At 35.6% G+C, this 24,727-nt stretch overlaps 1 protein-coding gene across 1 annotated transcript; it reads left to right on the top strand.

The window, feature by feature from the left end:
* The first annotated feature begins 854 nt into the window (after positions 1–854).
* On the top strand, positions 855–24,651 carry LOC111495907 (isoleucine--tRNA ligase, cytoplasmic-like). The gene is made up of 28 exons (XM_023146064.1): positions 855–1,008; positions 1,181–1,838; positions 3,168–3,233; positions 8,228–8,371; positions 9,476–9,699; positions 9,831–9,996; positions 11,209–11,322; positions 11,928–12,025; positions 12,541–12,619; positions 13,268–13,426; positions 14,282–14,371; positions 15,821–15,954; positions 18,483–18,642; positions 19,011–19,094; positions 19,255–19,467; positions 19,752–19,877; positions 20,256–20,393; positions 21,050–21,153; positions 21,267–21,330; positions 21,839–21,927; positions 22,001–22,142; positions 22,806–22,869; positions 22,949–23,016; positions 23,286–23,408; positions 23,507–23,572; positions 24,002–24,113; positions 24,202–24,293; positions 24,397–24,651. Exons 2-28 carry the CDS (start codon positions 1,305–1,307, stop codon positions 24,478–24,480), a joined length of 3,537 nt encoding a protein of 1,178 aa, XP_023001832.1. The 5' UTR covers positions 855–1,008; positions 1,181–1,304; the 3' UTR covers positions 24,481–24,651.
* Positions 24,652–24,727: the final 76 nt, after the last annotated feature.

The following is a 24,727-nucleotide window of genomic DNA, read 5'->3' on the forward strand; positions in this document are numbered from 1 at the left end:
CAATAGAAAATAAGAAAAAACTCGTATTTTTCTCACTTTGTCACGTGTTCCATCTTTTTATTCTCGTTTACACCGTCTTTAGTAGTTTAGTGTCGATGCTACCTCTCGATGATTCTGTTGTCAACATCGTTTTTCTTCTAATCATATCGTCGTCGGCTACCATTATCTTGATTTTGATTGTTTTTCCGACTTCTCAAACTACCTTGGGCTACCATAATTGAGGCTTTTATCGTCTGTATACCTCTTTAGTCTCGAAAAAGTCGCATCACTATTGAGTGGATACTCTTTTTGTGCTACCGTAATTGAATGTCAGATTCATCGTATGTAAACCTCTTTAGTCTCTGAAGTGTTGTTAAGCCTCTTTAGTCTTTGAAGTTTATTATTTGTCACGGATAAACTAATAAAGTAGTCACCTAACTCTAATTGCCTGTCAGAAGAGGAAGCGACTCTCGTATCTGCTGGCTTTAATAATCCTCCACTAGTTATCTTAACAAACAAACACGTGACATGTAATAGACAAAGTAATAATCCTCCACTAGTTATCTTAACCAACACACCCACTCACATCCCTCGTGTGTGCACACTCATGCACTTTGAGAAAAATACCGTTTATCTTTTATGGTCGATCTTTTGTAAAATTTTAATTTTTAAGTTAAAGAAATTAAATTATAACTTTTTATAATTTAACCCAAAAAAAAAAATTGTAATGATCAAAATTAAAAATAAAAAATTTAAAAGAAACAAAATCAACAAGAAAGAAAGAAAGAAAAAGAGAGAGAAAAAAAAAAGAGATTTTTTTAGTCCACGGAATGAAACTAAACCGGGTGTTTTAATTAAGCATAAAACTGAGCTGAGCAGACCATACCATTCCAAACCAACGCCCTACCAAAGTAGAAACGCTGCTTATAATGGTGCCATTCGCATTCGTTTCCATGAAATCAGCCGTTGACAGTGAAGTTCTAGGGTAACTTGGTGCAAACCCACTCTTTCCGCTTCCGCCAATCTCCCGTATTTCTCTCAACTCCCTTCTTTATTCTCTTTCTGCTCTATATCCAATTCTTCTCCAACACAGGATTCAAAGCTCAGTATCAATTACTTTGATTTGTTCTGTTTTTTTTTTCTTACTGCAAAATTTGAATGTTTTTCATCATCTTTCTCATTTTTAACTGAAACTATGCAGGTTGAATTCCGGGGAATTCTTGTTATTCCCCTGAATCCGTCTTTGCACTCTGATTGGCACCTGCCCTGCACATTTGGTCGATTTCTGAACAAACCCTTTTCTTGAACTTAAGCGTAGTGTCGCCATGGATGAGGTCTGTGAGGGTAAGGACTTTTCGTTTCCTAAGCACGAGGAGGGTGTGCTTGAGTATTGGTCTGATATCAAGGCGTTTGAGACTCAGCTTGAACGCACCCGGGACCTTCCTGAGTACATTTTTTATGATGGGCCTCCGTTTGCCACTGGTCTCCCACACTATGGTCACATCTTGGCGGGCACGATCAAGGATATTGTCACCCGGTATCAGGTCATGACCGGTCATCATGTGACTCGTCGCTTTGGATGGGACTGCCATGGATTGCCTGTGGAGAACGAGATTGATCAGAAGCTGGGGATTAAGAGGAGAGACGATGTGTTGAAGATGGGGATTGAAAAGTACAATGAAGAATGCAGAAGTATAGTTACGAGGTATGTGGGGGAGTGGGAAAAAATCATCACGCGTACTGGACGATGGATTGATTTTAAGAACGATTATAAGACGATGGATTTGAAGTTCATGGAGAGTGTTTGGTGGGTTTTCTCTCAGCTCTACGAGAAGGGTCTTGTCTATAAAGGTTTCAAGGTTAGTTGGTTTATTAATTATCTCCATTAACACAATTCAGCTGATATTCCTGAAGTTTACTTGAATTATATTATGCGTTGCTTCTTCATTCTTTCATGATATTTTATTTTAAAGATGGGAGGCAATGCGGGGTTTTGAATTTATGTGTTGTATTCTTGAGTTTGCATTTGACTATCAAATGATATGTGCATCGTGTGATCATGATTATTTAAGAGAATGAGTATTTCGAGCAAAGCAGTTGGGTATGTTTTTTCATTGAATATCATTATGGAGTCGTTAGTTGTGTCGGAATTAGAAGTGAAGAATATCATAGGATTGTTTTTTGGGAGAAGATATGTGCTTGGACGTGTTGCATTGCATTGCATTGCATTGGATTTTTCTGATAGTGTCATGTATATTATCTCAGAATAAAATGTAATGTTGTTTTAGAGCCTTGGCACATGTTATATTTGTGTGTTTAAAGTAAGTATGTGAGTTTTTTTGGGTGGAGCTGGTGGGGGGTAGCTCACTCGGGTATAAGTTCTTATATTTAGCCAACAGTTTTTCAAGCGAAAAGTTATTTGAGATCTCTAGTTGTAGTTCAGAACAATCTTTAATCCCAAACATGAGAAATGTTTTTGTCATAAACTTTCAAATTCATTTGACGGAGATAAGTAGCGTATAGCTCAAGATTTTGTAGCATATTTTATTATTGATGGACTTTGTTTACAACGTTTGATTCGGTTTAGGTTGGTTGGAGTAGTTTTCTTAGGGTGAGGTAAGGGGTCTGTAGTTTGCGAGGGGAGAGGAGCTTAGTGGCCATGGACGAGAGGTGAGAGGCCAAAGAGGGGTGTAGAGGAGAGAGAGAGAGAGGAGGGAGGGTAGAGAGAGTCCATCTATTCAGTTTTTGGTGTAAATTATCGCCCCTTTTCAATGTTATAGTCCGGTTTCTCTTTTGTCCAATTTGAGAAGTTTTTTTGAATCCCTTTGGAATTGAGCCTTCCTTTTCCCCTCTTCCTTTTGTAGTTCAACATCCACATCCTTGAAATTGTTTCGATCGGAAAAAAAAAAAAAAAACAAAAGAAAGCATAACGGCACACACTTGTAGTAATTGCAAATGTTTATGCCTTTGTGTGTCTCTCTTTCTTGTTTTGCCATGTTTTGAGTAGTATTATTTATAGATATGGTTTCCTGTTAAAGGGTCTACATGATATTGGATAATGTGTCTTTGTAAGTTTATTGGTTTTTAGAACTGTGTAAATATGTAACTAACTGCAATTACTTGAATTCAATTATTGGACACAAGTTCATTTATAAATTTGTTTTTGTTTTTGTTTTTGCTTTCTTTAGGTTATGCCGTATAGTACTGGTTGTAAGACACCACTTTCAAACTTCGAAGCTGGTCAGAGCTATAAGGTTTGGGGCTTTCTTCCATCGGAAATTTGTCCTTACAATACATATTAATTAGTTCTATTTTATTGATAGAAACCATGGACATATATGTTTTAGTTGACCCTTTCTGGTATAATTTTCGATGTGCAATGAATGAGATATTCGATAAATTAAAATTATTTAAATTTGTCGCTTATTTATTTATTTTTTTTGTTTTTTTTTTTTGCTAGACAGAGAGGTCTTTTCTTTAAGAAATTGATAAACCATAATTAAGCAATTGCACTTAAATGGATATGAGTTCGTAGAGTACTTAATCACGTTGGAATAAATGAGAGATGACATTGAAGATGCAGTACTCTCTTTCTCTCAGTGAAACCTTGTCCCGTTCATCCCTCATCACTCCGATCTACCATCAACTGGAAATAAAACAATAAAGTATTATCGGGTTCTTTTGACAAAGAAAAAATGGTGGATACATCTAGATCGTGGAAAAACACATTAGATGCTCCTACGAAGTTTCAGTCGAACAAATCATTATCCTTTGAGTAGTTGACGTGTTGGAAGACTTTCTCTTAGCTCGTCGTTTACAAAAGATTTTTTTTTTTTTTTGGAAAAACAGAGTATCAAAGAGGCTTCATTTCATTGCAAAAGATAACAAACAAAAGAGGCAGCTTCATAGAGTTTACCAAAATCTAGAGTTTAAGGGGCAAGAGAACATTGTCATCCCTTCTGACTCAGACCTCAGCTTTCAAAAGACTTTTGTATGACCTTTTAAAAGGAAAAGGGAAAAAACAACATGATTTCTCCATTAGTTGGACAAATGGCCTTTACCTCTCATAATGTGTCGTTTGTCAAGGCTCTAAAGAATGGTAAAGAAACAGAGGAAAAATTGAAGTTTAAAGGTATGGGATGCTCGTGGTTAACAAAGAAGAATCAGGCACAAAAAATGTAAGGCATCTGAATAGGGAATAAACCATGATTATTACACGAAGGGACATTCATAACAAATGGGGTAAGGTTCTTGAAACCCTCTAAGAATAGACTAAATTCTCTTTCATTATTAACGTCATTTGACCTGAGAAAGCCCTCTGTAATGCCCTTTGATGGAGTGTGCTCGTATTCTTGATACCAATAAAGGGCAAGTCACTTTTGGGCCTATTACAATTAGTTTGGAGCTTTGGAACCCCCTCATTCATGGTCGAATCAGTGTAGTCCCTTCTTATGGGAATTAGGTTAAATTGGGAAACATCCCCTTGCACATATGGAGCATGGAAACATTTAAAGCTGTGAGGAATACCTTTGAAGATTTCTTGGATGATTCTAGCTTGAATTCTTGCCTCATTGATCACTTGGAGGTTGCAATAAAGGTTAAAGGTAACAAATGTGGCTTTATTTCTTTAAAGTTAGATTATTCGATAGGGTGGTCTTATTCATGGCTCAAGCTTGCACTTCTGTAGTTGGTAAATGATTGATTGGAAAAGAAGTCAGAGCCCATGGAGACTTTTTTGCAGGAGGCATATGGAAACTTTTATAGGGAACGAAACGAGTCCTTGACAATCCCTTGGATATTTGGAGTTTAAGATCACATCATGGAGGTCAAAATTTGGTACTCTAACACCTTAGGAACTATTCCTCAAATTGGTGCCTAATGTTAATTTCAAAAGACACTTCTAGTAAATACATCACATAATGTTGAGAAAATGGATTCCATGGTCCTCACAAGAAAGAATGATCAGACTAAAAGCACCATTCCCCAAAAATCGTTTGAGCCTCCCAAATCCAAGTTTTCACTTCTGTAGAGACAGAATGATCAGACTAAAAGTGCCATTCCCCAGAAGTCGTTTGAGCCTCCCACATCCAAGTTTGCACTTCTGTAGTTGGTAAATGATTGATTGGAAAAGAAGTTAGAGCCCATGGAGACTTTTTGCCGGAGACATATGGAAATTTTTACAGGGAAGGAAACGATTCCTTGACAAATCCCTTGGATATTTGGAGTTTAAGTTGACATCATGGAGGTCAAAATTTGGTACTCTTAACACCTTGGGAACTATTCCTCAAATTGGTGCCAAATGTCAATTTCGAAAGACACTTCTAGTGGATAGATCACATGATGTTGAGAAAATGGATTCCGTAGTCCTCACAAGAAAGAACGATCAGACTAAAAGTGCCATTCCCCAAAAATGTTTTGAGCCTCCCAAATCCAAGTTTGCACTTTTGTAGTTGGTAAATGATTGATTGGAAAAGAAGTTAGAGCCCATGGAGACTTTTTGCCGGAGGCATATGGAAATTTTTACAGGGAAGGAAATGAGTCCTTGACAATCCCTTGGATATTTGGAGTTTAAGATGGCATCATGGAGGTCAAAATTTGGTACTCTACCACCTTGGGAACTATTCCTCAAATTGTTGCCGAATGTCAATTTCAAAAGACACTTCTAGTGGTTAGATCACATGATGCTGAGAAAATGGATTCCATGGTCCTCACAAGAAAAAATGATCAGCCTAAAAGCGCCATTCCCAACCTTCCAAATCCAATTGGCCCTTTCAACATCTAACTTCCTTTAAATCAAATAGAAAATAAAGGCAAATCTAAGACTGATTTTTGTTCTTAGGAAAATCAAACTCAGATTATTTTAGTCGAAAGGCTAAATCTTTTCCAAAGATGCAAGAAAAGAATTTAAAGGCAAAAGCCCTAGTCCTCGGGATATGGGAAGCCGATTGAGATTGAACTTCATTGGACGTCTCCTTGGTTTGTCTGAGTAGTAGAGATGAGGAAGACTTAGTAATCGGATTTCCTATGAAAGAAGACAATGATGACCCTCTGATGTGATTCCGTCATTGCTCTAGACAATATCGTTCCTTATTTATGATGATAGGCAATTCATTTAGTCGGTTAATTCAATACTACTGCCAATATAGAATCCTCAAAGGCTTTTTAGTTGGAAGGAACGATATTGAAGCTTCCCACCTCCAATATGTTGATGATATGATCTATTATCAGCACTAATGTTGAGAACAAGCTGGTTATTTTATATGCTGATAGTTTTGGTTGCAAGATTGATGTTATGCCTTTCTCTTATATGGCATCCCGGGGGGACTTTTGGAAAAAGTCTTCTTGGGATCTGGTGCTTGAAAGTCTTACTACAAGAATAGAGAAATGAAGTATCCTAATGATTTCTAAGGGAGGTCGCCTCACCCTTGCTCGGTCAGTTATTGATAATCTTCTCCTGTAATTCTTTTCCATCCTCAAAGCTCCAAAGGGACTAATGAGATCGATAGGCTGGTTAGAAATTTGTTTTTGGATAGGGCACCTTATGGTCTTCTATTAACTTGGTGAATTGGGGGAAAACTTCCTTCCCTTTGCGTTATGGAGGGCCCGGTATTGGTGCTTTTCAATAGAGTAATAATGCCTTGTTACTCAAGTAGTAGTTGAGATTTTCTCAAGAAAAAAGTGCTCGCTAGCATAGAGTTATTTCGAGTATTTACGGTGAAGAGCTAAATGGGAGGAATACTCTCAAGCCCATCGCCATTGTGAGACGTAAGCCGTGGTTTGATATTGCCAGCAACTATTCCTTATTCTTCTGGCTTTTGACTTTTGTACTACGAAAGGAAATTTCACCTGTTTTTGGAAGGATAAATGGGTAGGAAGCTTTACTTTAAAGGAGGTATTTTTTAATATTTTTTCTCGCTTTGATGTAGTATGCCACTATTTCTGATTGTTGGAATGTGGAAGCGAGATTGGGGCCTTGGCCTCAGAAAAGGCCTTTTCAAAGGGGAGATGGAAAATTGGATTGGCCTTGTTAATTCCATTGATGTGGTGCAACTGAGAGTTGGAGATGATAGTGTGCAGTGATCTCTGGATTCAAAGGACAACTTCTCCACTAAGTCTGTTATTTTGAAGCTAACGAAAACAACCCCAAAAATTAGGTCCTCTCTTATTGATGAAATCTGACACTTCAAATACTAAATAAAGTGCGGTGATCTCTGGAGTCAAAAGGCAACTTCTCCTCTAAGTCTGTTTTTTTGAATCTAACGAAAACAACCCCAAAAGTTAGGCTGCCTCTTCTTGGTGAAATCGGACACTTCAATTACTAAAGATGCCAAGGTTTTTTTTTTTTTTTTTGGTGGTCTTTTGCTTGTAGAGCCTTGAACACGCATTAGCTATTTCAAAGGAAGTGTAAAAATTGGTTTTTGTGCCCCTCTACTGGTTGCCTCTGCCTGAGTAGTGAAGAGAATCTGGACCCCGTTTTTCTTCATTGCCTCTTTGCTATCAAAAGTTGGAATGTCCTTATGATTACTTTTGGTTTGAATATTTGTCTGCCTAAATCTATCAAAGAGCGGAACTTGGAGGTCCTCTCGAGGTGGAAGTTGTCTAACCAAGCTATTATTTAGTGGGAATGTGCAGGTCATGTCCTTTTGTGGTATATTTAATTGGATAGGAACCATAGAACCTTCAAAGATAAGTCTGCATGTCCTTTTTTCTTTTTTCTTTTTTCAGAAATGTACAACTTACTGCTTCTTGGTGGGCTTTAAGTCACAAAAAAATCTTTTATAATTACAACCGTACTAATGTTTCAACAATTGGAAGGTTTCTTATAGTCGTTTTTTTCGTTGGGAAGGGGATCTTTCTACCCTGGCTCCCTAGGTTCCTTTTTGTGTTTTAAAGCAATATCATTTCCTATAAAAAGTGTTTTTTTAATTATTTTTTTAATAGTAAATAGTATTTAAATACAAGATACATTTTTTTAATTAGAAAATAATGATTTGATAATTGAAGCAATGATATTTTGTACTTAAAATAGTATTGGGGGGTTTAAAGGAAAACCCAAAGTTTCGTTCCGTGGGTTCATGCATAGATTTTTAAAGGAAGTCAACAGAAAATTTTCTGACTCTTTAGTGGTTTGACTGAATATGCTTTGTAATTCCTTGATCAATTTGCTAACATCACTTTTCTGGGTTAACGTATGAATTGGTGATTTGTCTGTCTTCCTTCTGATATTTAAGAGTTCTACCTTACACAGGATGTTCCTGATCCTGAAATAATGGTAACTTTTCCAGTACTTGAAGATCCCCACAATGCAGCTTTTGTGGCTTGGACAACAACTCCATGGACTCTTCCGAGTAATCTTGCCCTTTGTGTTAATGCAAATTTCATCTATGTGAAGGTCTGATGACGGAAATTTATTTTCAATATATTACTTCTTGGTGGAGTATACTTTTATGTGGTTTAAATTCTCTTAACCAGATAAGCTTATTGTTTGCTGTTTGTTTTTGTGTTTATAATTTAACTTTGTCAAATCTTTCTGTGAAGTGCTTGCTGATTACTTCTGTTTTACTGCATCTTTGGTCAATGATTCAGATGAGCTTTGAAATATTGTTTTCTCTATTTCATCCTTGTGTATATTACTTGAGTAGTGATTATCTGAACTTTGCCAAATTCTTTTATTACTACCTTTTCTCTCTTATTTTACTGAGTGAATAGCTAGCTCTTTGATTGGGGATCGTATCTTCCCTTCTGAATATATTAAGTTTGTTTCTTATAAAAATTAATATTTGGAAACAAAAATAGGCATTTTGAAGGCTGAAGATTCTCCTAAATAGGAGCTTTTATATATAGTAGAGATTATAGATTGTAGATATTAGATCAAAACCATTTAGTATATTTAAACTTCCTATTTAAAATACAGTCAAAAACCTTTGAATATATTGGTATTTTCGAAGGATTGGATTTGATATTTAAAATTTCTTTTTGAAACAGACGATAAGAATTGGTCTTTTTTATGATACAAAATGATAAAACATAAAAAATGTTAAACGTTACATTACAATGCACTTGATTACTATTTTGTATCATGATTTTCTTTACTTGTACTTCTTTAATTTTTTATGAAAATTTGTTATTTCTTGTGCTGTTTATATAGTTATCATTGTATGTTCACTATAGCTTCCATCCATCCTCTTAGCATCAAAATTCATGCTTCATGTTGTTAAATCAAGGGGTCTAGAGCCTTTGCTGATATCATTATCGTTGTATGTTGAATTGGAAAGGGCTAGGTATCCTTGAATGCACTTGCCACTTGAAGTGCTTCGATTTCTTTAATCTTACTAATATTCAATACATTATACTCCAACTCCATGCTACACACGTATGTTTCTTAATATATTGTGTGCCTTACTACAAAAATATGCTTTTGCACATTGTGCCTGGGCTCTTAAGAACTATTTATTTATTAATAGATAATCTAATGTATTTGGAAAAATAATAACAGGTTCGCAATAAGGTGTCTGGAAAAGTTTTTGTTGTTGCTAAATCCCGATTATCAGCTCTACCTGTTGAGAAACAAAAAGTGAAAGCACCAAATGGCCCAACTGATGTTTCTAAAAAGTCAAATCCTAAGACAAAAGGATCCTCAAATTCAAAGACAGAGAACTCAGTGGAGGATTCATTTGAGATATTGGAGGAAGTATTGGGAGCTTCTCTTGTGGGTAAAAGGTAAGCAATTTGATTAATATTAATGTGTTTCTAGATGATTTTAGCAAGACTGCTAAACTTTTGTCCTGCATGTTTATAAAATAGTATCTATTGTGGCGTTGAATAATATTAAATATACTAATTTTCTGCAGGTATGAGCCATTGTTTGATTACTTCAAAGAATTTTCTGACGTGGCATTTAGAGTTGTTGCGGATAGTTATGTTACTGATGATAGTGGTACGGGTATTGTTCATTGTGCTCCTGCATTTGGTGAAGACGATTATCGTGTTTGCATCGAGAACCAAGTAATCAATAAGGTTTGTGTTTCTAGATTCTTTTATTTTTCATGAATGATTAATAAGTGTCGTATGACTCCACATTACATGTTTGCTGATGACCAAGAAACATGATGATGTATTACTTTATGAATATTTTAGCAATTGTGAAGGGTAGTGATATGATATGAGGTGTATTTGTTCAGTGATTTGAGTACAGAACTTCGAAATAAAAACAAGATATTCGACAAGAAACAAAGTTGTATTCTATGTTTTCAATGTTTTTGTATATATATTTGATGATAGATTTAGATATTGGATCGAAATTTGAAAATCGTTCAAGGTGTGTTTAATAATATATTTATATACAATAAAGATATCGGTAGTTACCGACTTAACATTTAGTTTATTTTTTATCTTTAAAATCTTAAATATTATTAATTAAATCATTCACCTATTTTATGCTATAACTTTTGTATAATTAAATTCATGGTATATTATGTCATACATTTGATTTTATCAAAAAGTGAAATGAGTTTATCACTTGGAATAATATATTTAATTTTTAGTCTTTTAAAATTTATTTAACTTTAAATTTAAAATATGAAGAACACATGAAACGTACAAATGTTGCAGATAGAAAATGAATAGCCTTACTTTGATAGAGGGAAAAAATACGAAGTAACAGTTTGAGCCTTAATTTCATAGAGGGTAAAAATTTCTTAGCCTTTCTTCAATTATTATTTTTAAGTGACTTTTACATATATATATTTTTAAATGAGAAGCCTTATTTTCATAGAGGATAAAAATTTAAACCAAAACAGGAAGCAAAACAAAAAGCAGAGGCTAAAGCCAGAGACATTACTAAAACGGGGTCCTAAAGGATTTGGGTTGACACTATCAAAGCTTTAGTTTCAGGAATTTGGTTTGAGAAAAACCAAGGATTTTCGAAGACAAGTCTAAAGCTTGGATGGAACGATTCAACATCACTATTTTCAAAGCATCTCATTCGTGTTCTATCTCTGATTTGAACGCTAATTATTTATCTAGTGATATTTGTTTGAATTGGGAGGTGCTTATTTTTCCTTGGTAGATATTTAAGTTCAATTTTACTTATCTTTATTTTCATTCACTCCCTTTTTTTTTCTCGAAAAAAGAATGCAAAACAGGGCTCCAATTGTTTCTGAGGATAAGTTACTTTATTTTTTCATTTCCTGTCTTACTTTTGCTTATGTTTTTGCCATTTGCTTATAGGGTGAGAATCTGATTGTTGCTGTTGATGATGATGGTTGCTTTACGACAAAGATTACTGATTTTTCTGGACGTTATGTGAAGGATGCGGACAAGGATATAATTGATGCTGTGAAGGTATGTTCTGACACACAACGTAGTATGTTCCAGTTGAATTTTTCATGGAATATATATCGAATCATTACATGCTGAGATACAATCCCAATATATTCCTACCATCCTATGTGATATAAAAACCCTTGCAAATTGGTAACTCTTTGATGCAATCATGATAAGCTTGGGGCATTCAGAAGTGAGCTTGAATTCACAATATGACCTTGGTTCTTGTTTTCATCTTGAACTATTTTTAGATCTAGAACACACTTCTCACTGATAAATGAAAAGATAGAAAAATGTATGGGTCTTGAACTTGTTAATTCAACTTATGATGATTCTTGAGATATTGGAGTCTAGCTTGATTCCTTGGTTCATATTACTAGTCAAGGATAGTTTCTAATAATATCCTATATAGCTTTGTCGTTTGGGATGTATCTACTTGACAATTATGTTTTCATTCTGTAATTTTATATTTATGTTGATCTTCTTGTTGCTTTTGGATTATGAGAAGTGAAAATGAGAGGAGAATAAAACTATTTTAAATAAAAATATGTTGGGACCTGGTAAAATTATTAATCATTTCATATTGAATCATGCATTATTGGTCATAAATCTTTCTATTTCAGGCACAAGGGAGGCTTGTTAAATCGGGAAGCTTCACTCATTCTTATCCTTTCTGCTGGAGATCCGATACTCCCCTTATCTACAGGGCTGTCCCAAGCTGGCAAGTCCATTTATTTATCTATTTTGAAATCTGTTTTATGCTTTTGTATTTGGGTCCATGTCTGAATTTCGCTGGTGTTTTTGTTTTTGCGCACGTGTACATTTTGACTTTGCAACCGTTTTCCTCCCACCCTCTGAATAAATGAAGTGGGCTGTTGGGTTTGGTTCACACTTTGGACAGTTGTTTGGAAGATAACATTTCTAAAATGGCAAAGAAATTATGGATATCCGTTTTATAGCTTGTTCTTTAAGAAAATCAAAACCCTCATAATAACGACACTTTTATTGAGAACCAAGGGTTGCTATTGTTGAATTTAAATTCGGACTTGATTTAAGTGCTTATATTACTATTTTTTTTCTCTTTCTAGATGCATTTCACCTTTGTCCTATCTGATATTCATTCTTGAATGCTTACAAATGTTGTATGGCTTGTTCTCGTTTTCATCTACAATTTTGTATGGCTTGTTTTTGTTTTCCTCAATTGTTACCATCCTAACCAACTAGATTTCTCTCTAGGTTTGTCCGAGTTGAGAAATTAAAGGAGAAATTACTTGAAAACAACGAGAAGACTTACTGGGTGCCCGACTTTGTGAAGGTTCTATTCGTTATACAAAACTCCTCTGTTAAATATTTACATTTCAATTTTTCTGGACAAGTATTTGTGGGTAAGGTTGGGTGGGGTAGAGTTTTATGCATAGTGTAAAAAGTGTTAGTATGATATGAATCAAGATGCAAAAGATTGAAAGAAGTATCTCGTTGCCATGAAGAAATAACACCCTTGACATTCAGTATTTTTTATATCTTTCAGATGGTTCTTTAACCACACGTGTGCACACACATACACCATCCCTCTTCTGTAAAAGTATCTTTATGTAAATTTCTTTTTCATATTAATATATCTATGCTTGTGACAATGGCATCTATCATAATAATTTTTCATGTTTGATGTACACTAATGATTTGAATTGATGTACTCTTTTAAACTTAAAACTACAAACATTTTAGAACTTCAAAATTGAATCTTGGAAAATACTTGTGTTGGAAGAACGAAGCGCTGATGTGAGAAAGAACTGTTTCATGGATCATAAGATGTTTTTTTTTTTCATCTTTATTTGTCAATGCCAAATTGCAGGAGAAAAGGAACAAGATCTCCAACCTACTTTGACTTCTATTATTTTCCTATCTCTTACTTGGTGTAAATTGAGTCCTCTTGTAATGTCTTTTTTTCCTAAAAAAATTGCAGGAGAAAAGATTCCATAATTGGCTTGAGAATGCAAGAGATTGGGCTGTCAGTCGAAGTAGATTTTGGGGAACACCTCTCCCTGTCTGGGTTAGTGAGGATGGGGAGGAAATACTGGTCATGGATTCAATTGAGAAACTTGAGAAGCTTTCTGGTGCTAAGGTCTCATTCTTTATTTCCCACCTCTTTTTATCTGCGAATATAACTTCTCTGGATTGAGTCATCTTTACAGTTAGTTTTATTTATCTTTGTCAAACTGTTTGCCACGTATGAAAATTTTTCTAGCATTCCATAAGAACTTGATCTTTTTAAATTGCTAGTTGGTTCAGAACCTTGTTACCTTTTTAAATGAAAAGTAGAATCTCCAAGGTTACTAGGTACTTTGAAAAGTGTAAAAATATGATCGGTGCAGGTTGACTTTGTGGTCAAACTAATGTAAATAATAAAGAGGTTAGAGGAAATTGGTTCAAGCCATTGTAGCCACCTACTTAGAATTTAATAACCTAAGGGTTTTCTTCGCTATCAAATGTAGTAGGGTTGAGTGGTTGTCCTGTGAGAATAGTTGACGTGCATGCAACTTGGCCATATGTTCACTGATATTGAAAAAAGTGAAAAATATGATGTAAGATTATGGTAGCTAATAGAAAGTTCTAATAGTTTTGTTTTTTATCAGTTGACTGTTGTTAATATATGTAGTCTTGGAAGATTGAATTTGCACATCCTTTATGCACCATGTTCTTGCCCACTGGATTTGACTGTGATGCGTTACCTACGGTCTTAAATGAGTATACTTATGTAACTTAAAGAAGTCTCCACTGGTTTCCATGTCTGAGAACATGATTCCTACCATGGAGAACAAAATAAATGGACAACTTCTACCGCAAAATACCGCAAAAATGTTATTCAAATGGTTTGGAAACCCTCATGTAATCTTTTGAGAAGTTTCTTCTTGATCTTCTGGTTGGCACTTCGTGATTTTTTTTTTTTTGCGGGCATCCTTTGTTTTCTATTTTTCAGGTATTTGATTTGCACAGGCACAAGATTGATCACATTACAATTCCTTCCAAAAGAGGTCCTGAATATGGTGTGCTTCGAAGAGTAGATGATGTAAGACCACATAATCTTTTTTCCCTTAAATATTATTTTTCTGGTTGAGAAATCAATCAATACTGGCATTTCTTACTCTTCTTTTGGAACTATGCAAGTTAAGGTAATTATTTTGTTGCTTTTTACAGCTTAACTTTTTTTTAAAAAAAGAAAAAAAAGAAACAAGCGTATATTATGCACAAACCCACACAAGACGTATATTAAGTCCTTTTGTTCACCCACAATTTTTTTTTACTCGGAAAGGAAGATCCCCATGCACAACCACCAAAATTAAAGCCCTTTGCTAACCAACCAACGAAATAAATCGAGCCCTTGTAGCAACTACAGCAAATTCCTCATGCAAACCTATGATTGAAACAAATGCTCATTACCTAGAAGACAGCCTTAGAATGCTTGATTTCATGTTTCAAGTTCCAGCAAAATGCAGACCTCGAGGGAAAAAAAATCAGAAACCTGGTCTTCAAGCACCTCCTTAGGTATACAAGCTAATGGGGATGATAAAAGTCCTCAAATCGGTGATCTGTTGTAAGATTCAATGGTTAGCATTTGAGTTAGTTCAACAGTTCGTTGTCCAATTAGGGAGGGTACTTATAACTTGTAAATGGAGAAAAGGGTAGACAACTGTTAGTGAGTATTAGGGAGAAACCGAAATGATGCAATGGCCACCTTAGTTAATTAATTGTTAGTTAGGAGCTTGGTATAAAGTAGCCATTGGTATCCTACACTAGCCGTTAGCTTTATTAACCCACAGGTTGGTCAAACGTAGATATTTAGGAGCTTGGTCTGAAGTAGCCATTTGTACTTTTTCCTTGGATGTAAACTCATTCATTAATAAGATTGCTTCTCAGTTGATTTTCACCAAGATTTGTATGAAGCAACCTCCTTGTAAAGGAGCTTGTTGGCGGACAAAAATTAATTTCCCACGTCGGACTTGGTGTGGTTCATCCCGGCTTAGAATCCATCTTCCCACCTGAAATTCTGTCTTCAAGAATGTCCACTCTTGCTGTTGGTGGAGCATTCAGTTGAAGGAATTCACGAAAACTTGGGCGAATGTAACAAATCATGGGAATATTGCAAGGCAACTAGACAAACTCACCCTAAACCATCCGAATGCCCGGCAAGAACAAAGAAGTTTAAATAAATGGCCAAGTCACAAATCAGACAGGATAATATTTCTTGGGAGGAATTGTGCAGAGATGTTTTTTGGATAATGGGGTTTGGTTACGTTTTAACATTTTAAACACTCCTCCTCCTTTCTCCTTTTTTTTATTTTCTGGAAGGTACCAGTGCGGGTTGTTATGGGTTTATGTTTTATTAAAGGAGTTATTTGTGTAAGTTTCTATAGTTTTCCTCTCTTAACCACATTTTCTACTTATATATTTCATTATGAAGTTTTATTTTCATATAGTGTTTATACTTGTATTTTTTGTTCCGTTATCTTTACTGCAGGTGTTTGATTGTTGGTTTGAAAGTGGATCTATGCCATATGCTTATATTCATTATCCATTTGAAAACGTTGAGCTTTTTGAGAAGAACTTTCCTGGGCACTTTGTGGCAGAGGGGCTCGATCAAACTCGTGGATGGTAAGTTTCATGTTATTTGTTTTTTGACCATATCACATTTCCAAAATATGAATGTGTCAAGTTGTACAATTGTTCTCCTGTTGTTTTGAGTTGTAAATCATTAATTTGAATTTATTTCGTGGCTAAACTTTCAAAGAGTGATATGTTGATTTATTTCCTTTGATTGTTTCTTTTTTCATTTTTGGTTGGAAAATTGATGTCTTCTTTTATTTCTACGGGGAAGCAGACTCACTGCAGGCATGGTTTGAAACTTCTCGATGACTTTTGATGCTAAAAGATTTAGGATATTATTGGCCTGCAATATGTTTGTATGTTTTGATCATATTGAGATAACTATATGCGATATGAGATATCTAGTAAATGATATTTGTGAGTTTATAATCATGTTATGCTAAAGTATTAAGTGTCATAATGAAAAGGGAAACATGGCTTTTATACAAGTCAATAAGAGTTCCACCTCCGCCCAAATAACAAAATTAGAAATGAAAAGGGGAAACATAACTGTCCTGATTAGATCCCAAGTCGTAGAGTTGAAGGCACTTCCAAGAACCTTGATCCCTTATTCCTTTCCTTGTAGTTGTTGATATCCTTAGGCAGTTGGTATCGGAGGGGAGTGATGAGAGTTTTGATTGAAGGATTTCATGTGGGAAAGAATTATGCATCTTGCTCCTTATTTGGGAAAATAAGGAAGTTGCGCTCCAACCAAGAGGACCAGAAATGAGCCCAAATGAAGATAAGCTAAGGGGTCTTCCTTTTTTATTTATTATTATTTTTTTAATGGGTGACCATTGAACAAAAGAGGAAGAAAGACCTGAATGTCAAAAGAAGACACTCTGCCTACCAAAAGCTTCAAGATTAAATTTTCAAAAAAATACTGGCCTGTTTGCATCGAATGAAGAGGTGGCTTTGTGTTCGTCTTCCACTTTTGAACATGATGCACCAACTCGGAATAATGGACATCCAAGGGAGACATCTTTGCAAATTGTCTCAAGTATTGAGGCATGAGTGGCTTAACTCTCAAATAAAAAAAATAAAAAAATCTCCTTTTTGGAAAAGGACGTTTCCAGATTGAAGGATAAAGTTCTCATAACCCCTATCACCTGATGAAGATGGTGTTTTGGACAAACATTTCGTTGTAAAATACCCATTTTCTCTAAATTCTACGACCAAAAATTGGAGGATTCACTAAGGTTGGCCTTTTCAAGTGCGTGAGATAGGATAGCCCATCCTCGGCCTCTCGATTCGTATCATTTCTTCTGGGGCTAAAGTTCCAAGAAGCCATGGATAATTTCCAAAAATCAGCCACCTTACTATCCATGCTTTTCCACGATGGCAAACAAATGAGGAAAATATCAATGAGAGGCACGCTCTCTCCTCCTTTCCCTTTCCCCCTCACGTTTCTTCCTGTCTTCATCAGATTACATCTATCCGACTCCTTCCTCTAAGGTTTTATTATCTAAGCTTCTTTTATTTTAAAGTTGCTTTAGTTGCAAACTTCTCCATGGAGGTGAAAAGTTGTTGCATCTGAAATAGTTATTTTTGAATCTGGTGTGAGGAAATGACAATTTTAGTTGATGAGGATATGCAGAACAAACAAAAGATTTGATTGTCCATCTCCCAACTGAGGTGTTGAAATTTCTTTGGTTGAGCTTCTTCAAAGTCTCGTGCATTCATTCTTCTGTAAGTAAGTGATGTTTTTTGTAGTGATTCATCTAGCAAAGTTTTTCTACCCAAGGATGGAATTTTGCATGTACAGTCTAGCACTCTCCAATCTTGAGAAAAATATGCAACTAAATATCGATATTACACCCAGTTCTAAGGTAGGAGAGACTCACAGTTGGGAGTGGTTAACCACAAGCATTTTCACTGGGGTTTTGTGGAGATGGTTCGGAATCATTCTCGCCAATCTCAGTCCTTTAAACATTCCAGTGTTTGGCTTTCAAAGAAGAATTCCCAGGCTTCCTTTTTTTGGGTTCGGAAAGTAACTTCCTTGGTCTGAAAGATTTGAAGCAACTCTTCTTAAGGCCTCTTCTTGGAGTTCCCTCTCAAAGCCTCTAGATGGTTTCTCTACTCAAGCTATCTATCTCAAATGGAGTGCCTTTTCTGTCCTTCATTGTTGATCTTTGTCTTGTAGTATGGGTTTCAGCTTGTTTGGATTTGTAAGTTCGGTTTTCAGTTTTGTTTTCAACTGGGTTTGCTTATATTCTGTTATTTCTTTTGTTCACTCCCATGTTGGAGTTTGTATCATTGAGCATCAGTCACTTTTCGTTGATATATCATTTTTTCAATGAAAAGTTTTGTATCTTGTTTAAAAATAAAAAGGTACCTTTTAGGTATTTTGATTACAGAGTAGTTTGGTGCTTTTTAAAAAGATTTTTTTAATAAGTTTATGGTTTTGCTTTGCCAATTGTCCACAATGAGTTAAGGAACACACTCTCCATCTCGCGTACATACACACACAATTTGGTTTTACATTAGTGGATCCTTAGGCTTCTCACTTTCTATTTATTTTCTCTATACTTCTGCAGGTTCTACACTCTCATGGTTCTGTCTACTGCTTTATTTGGGAAACCAGCATTTAGGAACCTTATTTGTAATGGCCTTGTCCTTGCTGAGGATGGAAAGAAGATGAGTAAAAGGTTGAAAAATTACCCTTCACCAATGGAAATCATAAATGATTACGGAGCTGTAAGTTCTGTATTATATCTGTGTTTCTTACTTATCTTGTATTTCTCAGACTTCACTTTTCATTATTCTGTAAGCATTGAAACCATCAAGAGTGGTGTAAATGTACAAACTCTCTTAAAGACTATTGTCTCACAAACCTCATTGGTAGGTGGAGAAGTTTTTTGTAATCCACCTTGGGTGGTTGGAAGGCTCTTTCTTCCTTTTTGGTACAACTTCATTCAATGAATGAATTTTTGTTTCTTCTTCTTTGACGTCTACAAGGCAAAAAAAAAAAAAAAGAAAGCTCCAAGAGTGTCATTGAATTTTCCTTTTGACTACTTGTGGTTGTAATTTTATGAAGGTTTCTTCCCTTTTTTCTTTTTTTTCAGGATGCTCTGAGATTATATCTTATAAATTCTCCAGTGGTACGTGCCGAGATTTTACGATTCAAGAAGGAGGGTGTTTTCGGTGTTGTAAGTGTCTTAATTAATGTTTACGTTTAAGATTTTTCTCAGTGCACCACTTGGGTCCTATATTGTCATTAACTTCGGTGTTGCTTCATGGAATGCTTTACGGAGACCAGTTTCCTACTCTCCCCGCCCCCCCCTTTAACTGCTTCTTTATAATTCTCAGGTCAGGGACGTTTTCCTGCCATGGTACAATGCATATAGATTCCTTGTCCAGAATGCCAAGAGGCTTGAGATTGAAGGGCTTGCACGATTTTCTCCCCTGGATCAAGCCACCCTTCAAAAGTCCTTCAATGTGCTTGACCAATGGATAAACTCTGCCACCCAGAGTTTAGTATATTTTGTCAGGAAAGAAATGGATGCCTACCGACTCTACACGGTTAGCCACCTTTAATTGATAGATATGGCTACCGACTTCTTCTGGATTTGACTAATAAGTAATATTTGATTATATACTTAGTAATTGGTGTAACTTTTAAAATTGAGCCTATGCCTAATGCCTCCTTAAGGACTTATTTTAGATTTCTGTAGGCAGTCTTGTCAATTTTTTTCATTTTTTTGTTCCTTTTAATTGAAGTTTTACGTTTGAAACTTACTTTATTTATTTATTATTATTTTTTTTTTTAACACTTTTCATCATTAATTGCGCACATGATACTACAGGTAGTTCCGTATCTCTTAAAGTTCCTTGACAACCTTACAAATATTTATGTGAGGTTCAACCGCAAGAGACTAAAAGGCCGTACTGGGGAAGAAGACTGCCGGATAGCTCTTTCTACTCTGTACCATGTATGGGACATATTTTTCCTATATTTAGATAAATGATTGTCCAAGTCTGCATATGTAGTTTCTGATTCTCTGTTATGTTTTCTTTATTGCTATTGGTATCTCTGTAAATTTATATGAAATACTGTACATGACATGCTAGTTTTAGTTTAGAAAACGAACATCGCATTTTCGTAGCTGCTCATGTGCTGCAAGTTTGATAAGACGTAGTTTAATGTAGATTTTTTTGTTTGTTTAACACGAATTAATGTTGGAACATACATTTTTTTTAATAAAATATTATACTATCTTGTTTTTTGTTTTTATTTTTTGTAACTCTGTTATTTCCTTGTTGATTCTAGTTTCTATTCATTCTAAACACCCAATATATTGTGCCTTCAGGTCCTTCTAACATCTTGTAAGGTCATGGCTCCATTTACACCGTTTTTCACTGAAGTTTTATATCAAAACTTGCGCAAAGTTTCTGACGGGTCTGAGGAAAGCATTCATTATTGCTCTTATCCTCTAGAAGGAGGAAAGGTATTGATTATCAGTAAACTTCTATGCAATATTTCTAGTAGTTTAATTTCTGGAAATTATTTCCTGGGTGGCTAGGTTTAACAGGGCCCTTCTCTTATATAGAGGGGATTGGGCAAGGAAAAGGATCATCCATCCAATGTAGGTAAATATTATGGAGATAATAAGATCATCCACAATTAAAAGACGACTCACTTTCAGCCTATTTCTGCATACAAATTGCCCCATCTCCTGACCTCCAACTGGAATACTTGAGATGAAGGGGGACTGTATCTAATTTCTGATGTCAAAGAATTGAGAAGCATTTTTGTAACCCTGGGTTCCTGTCATATTTCAAAGGATTTTATTGTTCGTGCACTTCCATTCTCTTATTCATATATTTGTTTTACTTGGGAATGAAATAGTCTCTTGAATGACAAAACATTACGAAACCTGTTAAAAGTTGATCAACATTAAGCTCTTTACTTGTGCTTCAGAAATCATAAACAAAAAAAAGTGTTTGTGCCTTTTGTTTTTCTTTCTAATGTATACAAAGAACAACATCGACACCTACCTTGATTTGAACATAAATTCTCATGAATGCATATTATTCGAACTGCTTCCAAATTTATTTCTTATTCCTGTTTTTCACTATTTGATATTCCTCATTGAATGCTTAGAGAGGTGAAAGAATTGAAGAAAGTGTTACAAGGATGATGACAATTATTGATCTTGCTCGCAACATTCGGGAGCGTCATAACAAACCTCTTAAAACACCTTTGAGGTTTGCCTTTACTTTCCCGAATTTCTATTATCTACTATGCATATATTTCTGCTTCTCGCTGATTTTTTTCTATATCCTCTTCTTTGCCATCTCTGATTCTCTAATCTCATCAGAGAAATGATAGTGGTTCATCCTGATAAAGATTTTCTTGATGACATAGCCGGAAAGCTAAGAGAGGTATCTATATCTTGAAATGTTGTGCTTTTTTTTAGATTCACTGTATCTTGAATGCAAATACCATTTTCTAGTGTGCTCTCTTTTTTATCCCCCAATTAGTCTTATTTTAGTTTCTTAAGGGGGATGTCAAATCTTTTAACATAAATATGCTAATCTTTTTTTAAAGGGTTCACTATCATGATGAACTTGAGATGTCTATTTTCTCATTATAGCATAAATATTTGTGCTAATCCTCTTTTCTTTGATTTGGCGTTCTTCTTTTTTATGGGGGTCAAATCTTATAACATAAATGTACTTTAATCCATTTTGTAAGGGTGTTAACTAAGTTTATTATCACAATGAACTTGGAATGGCTAGTTTCTCATATAGCATAAATATTTGTGTTGATCCTTTTTTTTTTTTTTTTCCCCCCTCTGTTTCTGCTTTTTTCTTACTTTTTATGCTTAATATTATCTTTTTGTTCCTCAACTAATTGTTTATGGCTTATCTGTACCTAATTTTTTTGCAGTACGTTCTAGAGGAATTAAATATAAGATCTCTTATCCCATGCAATGATACATTGAAGTATGCATCTCTCCGTGCTGAGCCAGACTTTAGGTACTGAAAATTCCTCCTTTTGAAGTGATTATTTTCTCTGTCCAGATGTTTGAACACGATTGTTCTATTCTAGTTTATTGGGAAAGCGTCTTGGAAAAGCTATGGGAGTTGTGGCAAAGGAAGTGAAAGCAATGTCACAGGAAGATATCTTGGCTTTTGAGAAAGTGGGAAATGTCACAATTGCTACCCATTGCTTAAGGTTATCTGAGATAAAGGTATTTTTTTCTCTTTCGAAATGTACTATGATCTCTGATTGAGTAGCACAAGTGTTCATGGGTCTAATTACAGGGGTGTTTATATGTATGTGTATGTTGAGGTACATATATTTTTGGTATCCCTTATCCTATGTAGCCATCTAATTTAGATGTCTGTTAATTGAGCTTCTTGGAAGTGGCACTTCTAATTACCTATGCATACCTCGATCATATTATTGAGAAAGAAATTTGCAAGTTATGAACCAAATTGTGAAATGTGATATTGTTGTGATGTCCCACATTGGTTGGGAGGAGAACAAAACACCCTTTATAAGGGTGTGGAAACCTTCTCCTAGCAGATGTGTTTTAAAGCCTTGAGGGGAAGCCCGAAAGGGAAAGCCCAAAGAGGACAACATTTGCTAGCGGTGGGCCTGGGTCGTTATAGGTGGGCTCTAGACCCATGGTGTATGAAGAATTTAGTTTGTTAAGCAACCTTGTTATTGCTGATATATCTTACTTTCTTTGTGCTATCTTGGGGAAATTGAGGTGTCATGTAGTTGGTTATCATGTCGGTTTGTGCTCTTGGGGGCGGGCCATCTTTCTCGGCCATTATTTTTTTATTTTGAAGAACTATTTAGATTCTACTCATTACTAACTTACCCTGGAATTCACCGTTATCTTAAGGTTGTCCGGGATTTCAGACGACCCGATGGTATGACAGATAAGGAAATAGATGCTTCTGGAGATGGTGAGAAACTTTAACAAATCAATGTTATTTAACCATCTAAGGGTCTTAAATCTCACTTTTTTCTTGTACTTCATTTTAGGTGATGTACTTGTGATTTTGGATTTACGTCCAGACGAGTCTCTATTTGAGGCCGGTGTTGCTCGTGAGGTATCTTGCACGTTCCTTGCTTTTGATCTCTATATATGGTTTTTAATCTCCCTTGAGTTCCGGTTGGTGACTTAGCACCCCATGGTTTTACTTGCGAGTTCTTTGAATGAATTTATATTTTCTATTTAGAGAAAGTTGGATGTTGTAGTTGGCATCCTTTGTCGAATTGTTAGCCAAATGCTATGCGTTGATACATGGCAGTGTGTTATCGGTAGCGAAATTTCGTAAGAATTCTGTTATATCCTAACTAACTAGTTATCCATTTTTAGATTGTTAATAGAATCCAGAAGTTGAGGAAGAAAGCTGCCCTTGAACCTACTGACACAGTCGAGGTGTATTTTCAATCACTAGATGACGATATTTCAGTAGCCGAGCGAGTGCTACGTGCACAGGTCAGTAGCAAGCTGCCTATTTTTGAACCTACAATCTCAGCTACTTTACACCTTAAATGTCCTCGGTCCATGACTAAATGAACTGCATTCGTTCGTAGGAACTATACATAAGTGAGGCAATCGGTTCCCCCCTGCTTCCGTCTGCTGTGTTGCCTTCATATGCTGTAAGTTGCATCTCATATTCTATATCATGTGGCTCTGATACCATTTGTAACGGCTCCAAGTCACCGCTAGTAGATATTGTTTGTTTTGGCCTGTTACGTATTGCTGTCAGCCTCGGAGTTTTAAAGTGCGTTTGCTAGTGAGAAGTTTTCACACCCTTATAAGGAATGTTTCGTTCCCCTCTCCAACCAATATGGAATCTCACAAAGTTACTAGAGATCCAAATATGGGCTATAATCATTTTTCAGTAGCTTGAATGCATTAAAATGATCCACCGAGTTTTCATCTGTTTAAATCATTAGCCGAAACATGAAGCGGCTGGTGGTGGCTTGCCTCAGTTTTATCATATTCAATCTACCCATGGTTGCTGAAGAAATGTTGCGTCTAGATCATATTGACGATACGAGTTTGTGGTTTTTCGAAATTTGCAGGTCACACTTGCTGAAGAAAGTTTCCATAACGTAGCCGGGATTTCGTTTTCGATTATCTTGGCCAGACCAGTACCGGTGTTCAATTCAGATTCTATAACTGCTTTATATGAAGGTATATAGTATCTCTTGCTCTCTCGCTTTCTTTCTTTCTTTCCTTCCCTCGTTCTCTCTCTCTCTTATGCTCGTGAGAACGGTTTTAGGTAACGAGAAATCGGCCCGAGCACTTGAAGTTTACTTGTTATCAAGAGATCTCTCCAACTTGAAGTCGGAGTTCTCCTCCGGAAATGGGAAGGTTTGTTTTAATTTGGCCGGGCCTAAAAGCTTAATGTTCCTCTTATTTATGCCTACTTTTTACTGAGTGTATTGAACTGTTGAGCTTGTTTTGGGTGAAACAGATTAGGGTGGATTTCATCGATGGCCAACCGGGTGTGGAGGTGGTATTGGGGGAGCATGTTTTCTTGACGGCCAAATCTTCTTAGAACTCAATTTTGTATATCTACTAGTTATTACCCATTTTAAACTTTGATTTATTTTTCTTTTATTATTATTATTGTTGTTGTTACTACATGGGAAAGAATTATATCCCCCAACGTGAGAGCCCACAATTTTGTATTTTTTTAGCTTTGGAAATATCAAAGAGAATGTACTAATTTTTTGTTTTTTTCCTAAATTAAAGTAATTATATTTTCCCTAGGTAGTTGTAATAAGGCATATTATAATCTTATC

The sequence above is a fragment of the Cucurbita maxima genome, unplaced genomic scaffold (assembly GCF_002738345.1).
Source record: "Cucurbita maxima cultivar Rimu unplaced genomic scaffold, Cmax_1.0 Cma_Scf00022, whole genome shotgun sequence".
NCBI classification, from domain to species: domain Eukaryota; kingdom Viridiplantae; phylum Streptophyta; class Magnoliopsida; order Cucurbitales; family Cucurbitaceae; genus Cucurbita; species Cucurbita maxima.

Excerpts from the sequence above, each read along its gene's own strand:
- LOC111495907 (XM_023146064.1), top strand. The coding sequence starts at position 1,305 with ATGGATGAGGTCTGTGAGGGTAAGGACTTTTCGTTTCCTAAGCACGAG. Across the intron at positions 19,468-19,751 it reads ATGCCTACCGACTCTACACG|GTAGTTCCGTATCTCTTAAA; the intron begins GTTAGCCACCTT and ends ATGATACTACAG. Across the intron at positions 23,409-23,506 it reads AGCGAGTGCTACGTGCACAG|GAACTATACATAAGTGAGGC; the intron begins GTCAGTAGCAAG and ends ATTCGTTCGTAG.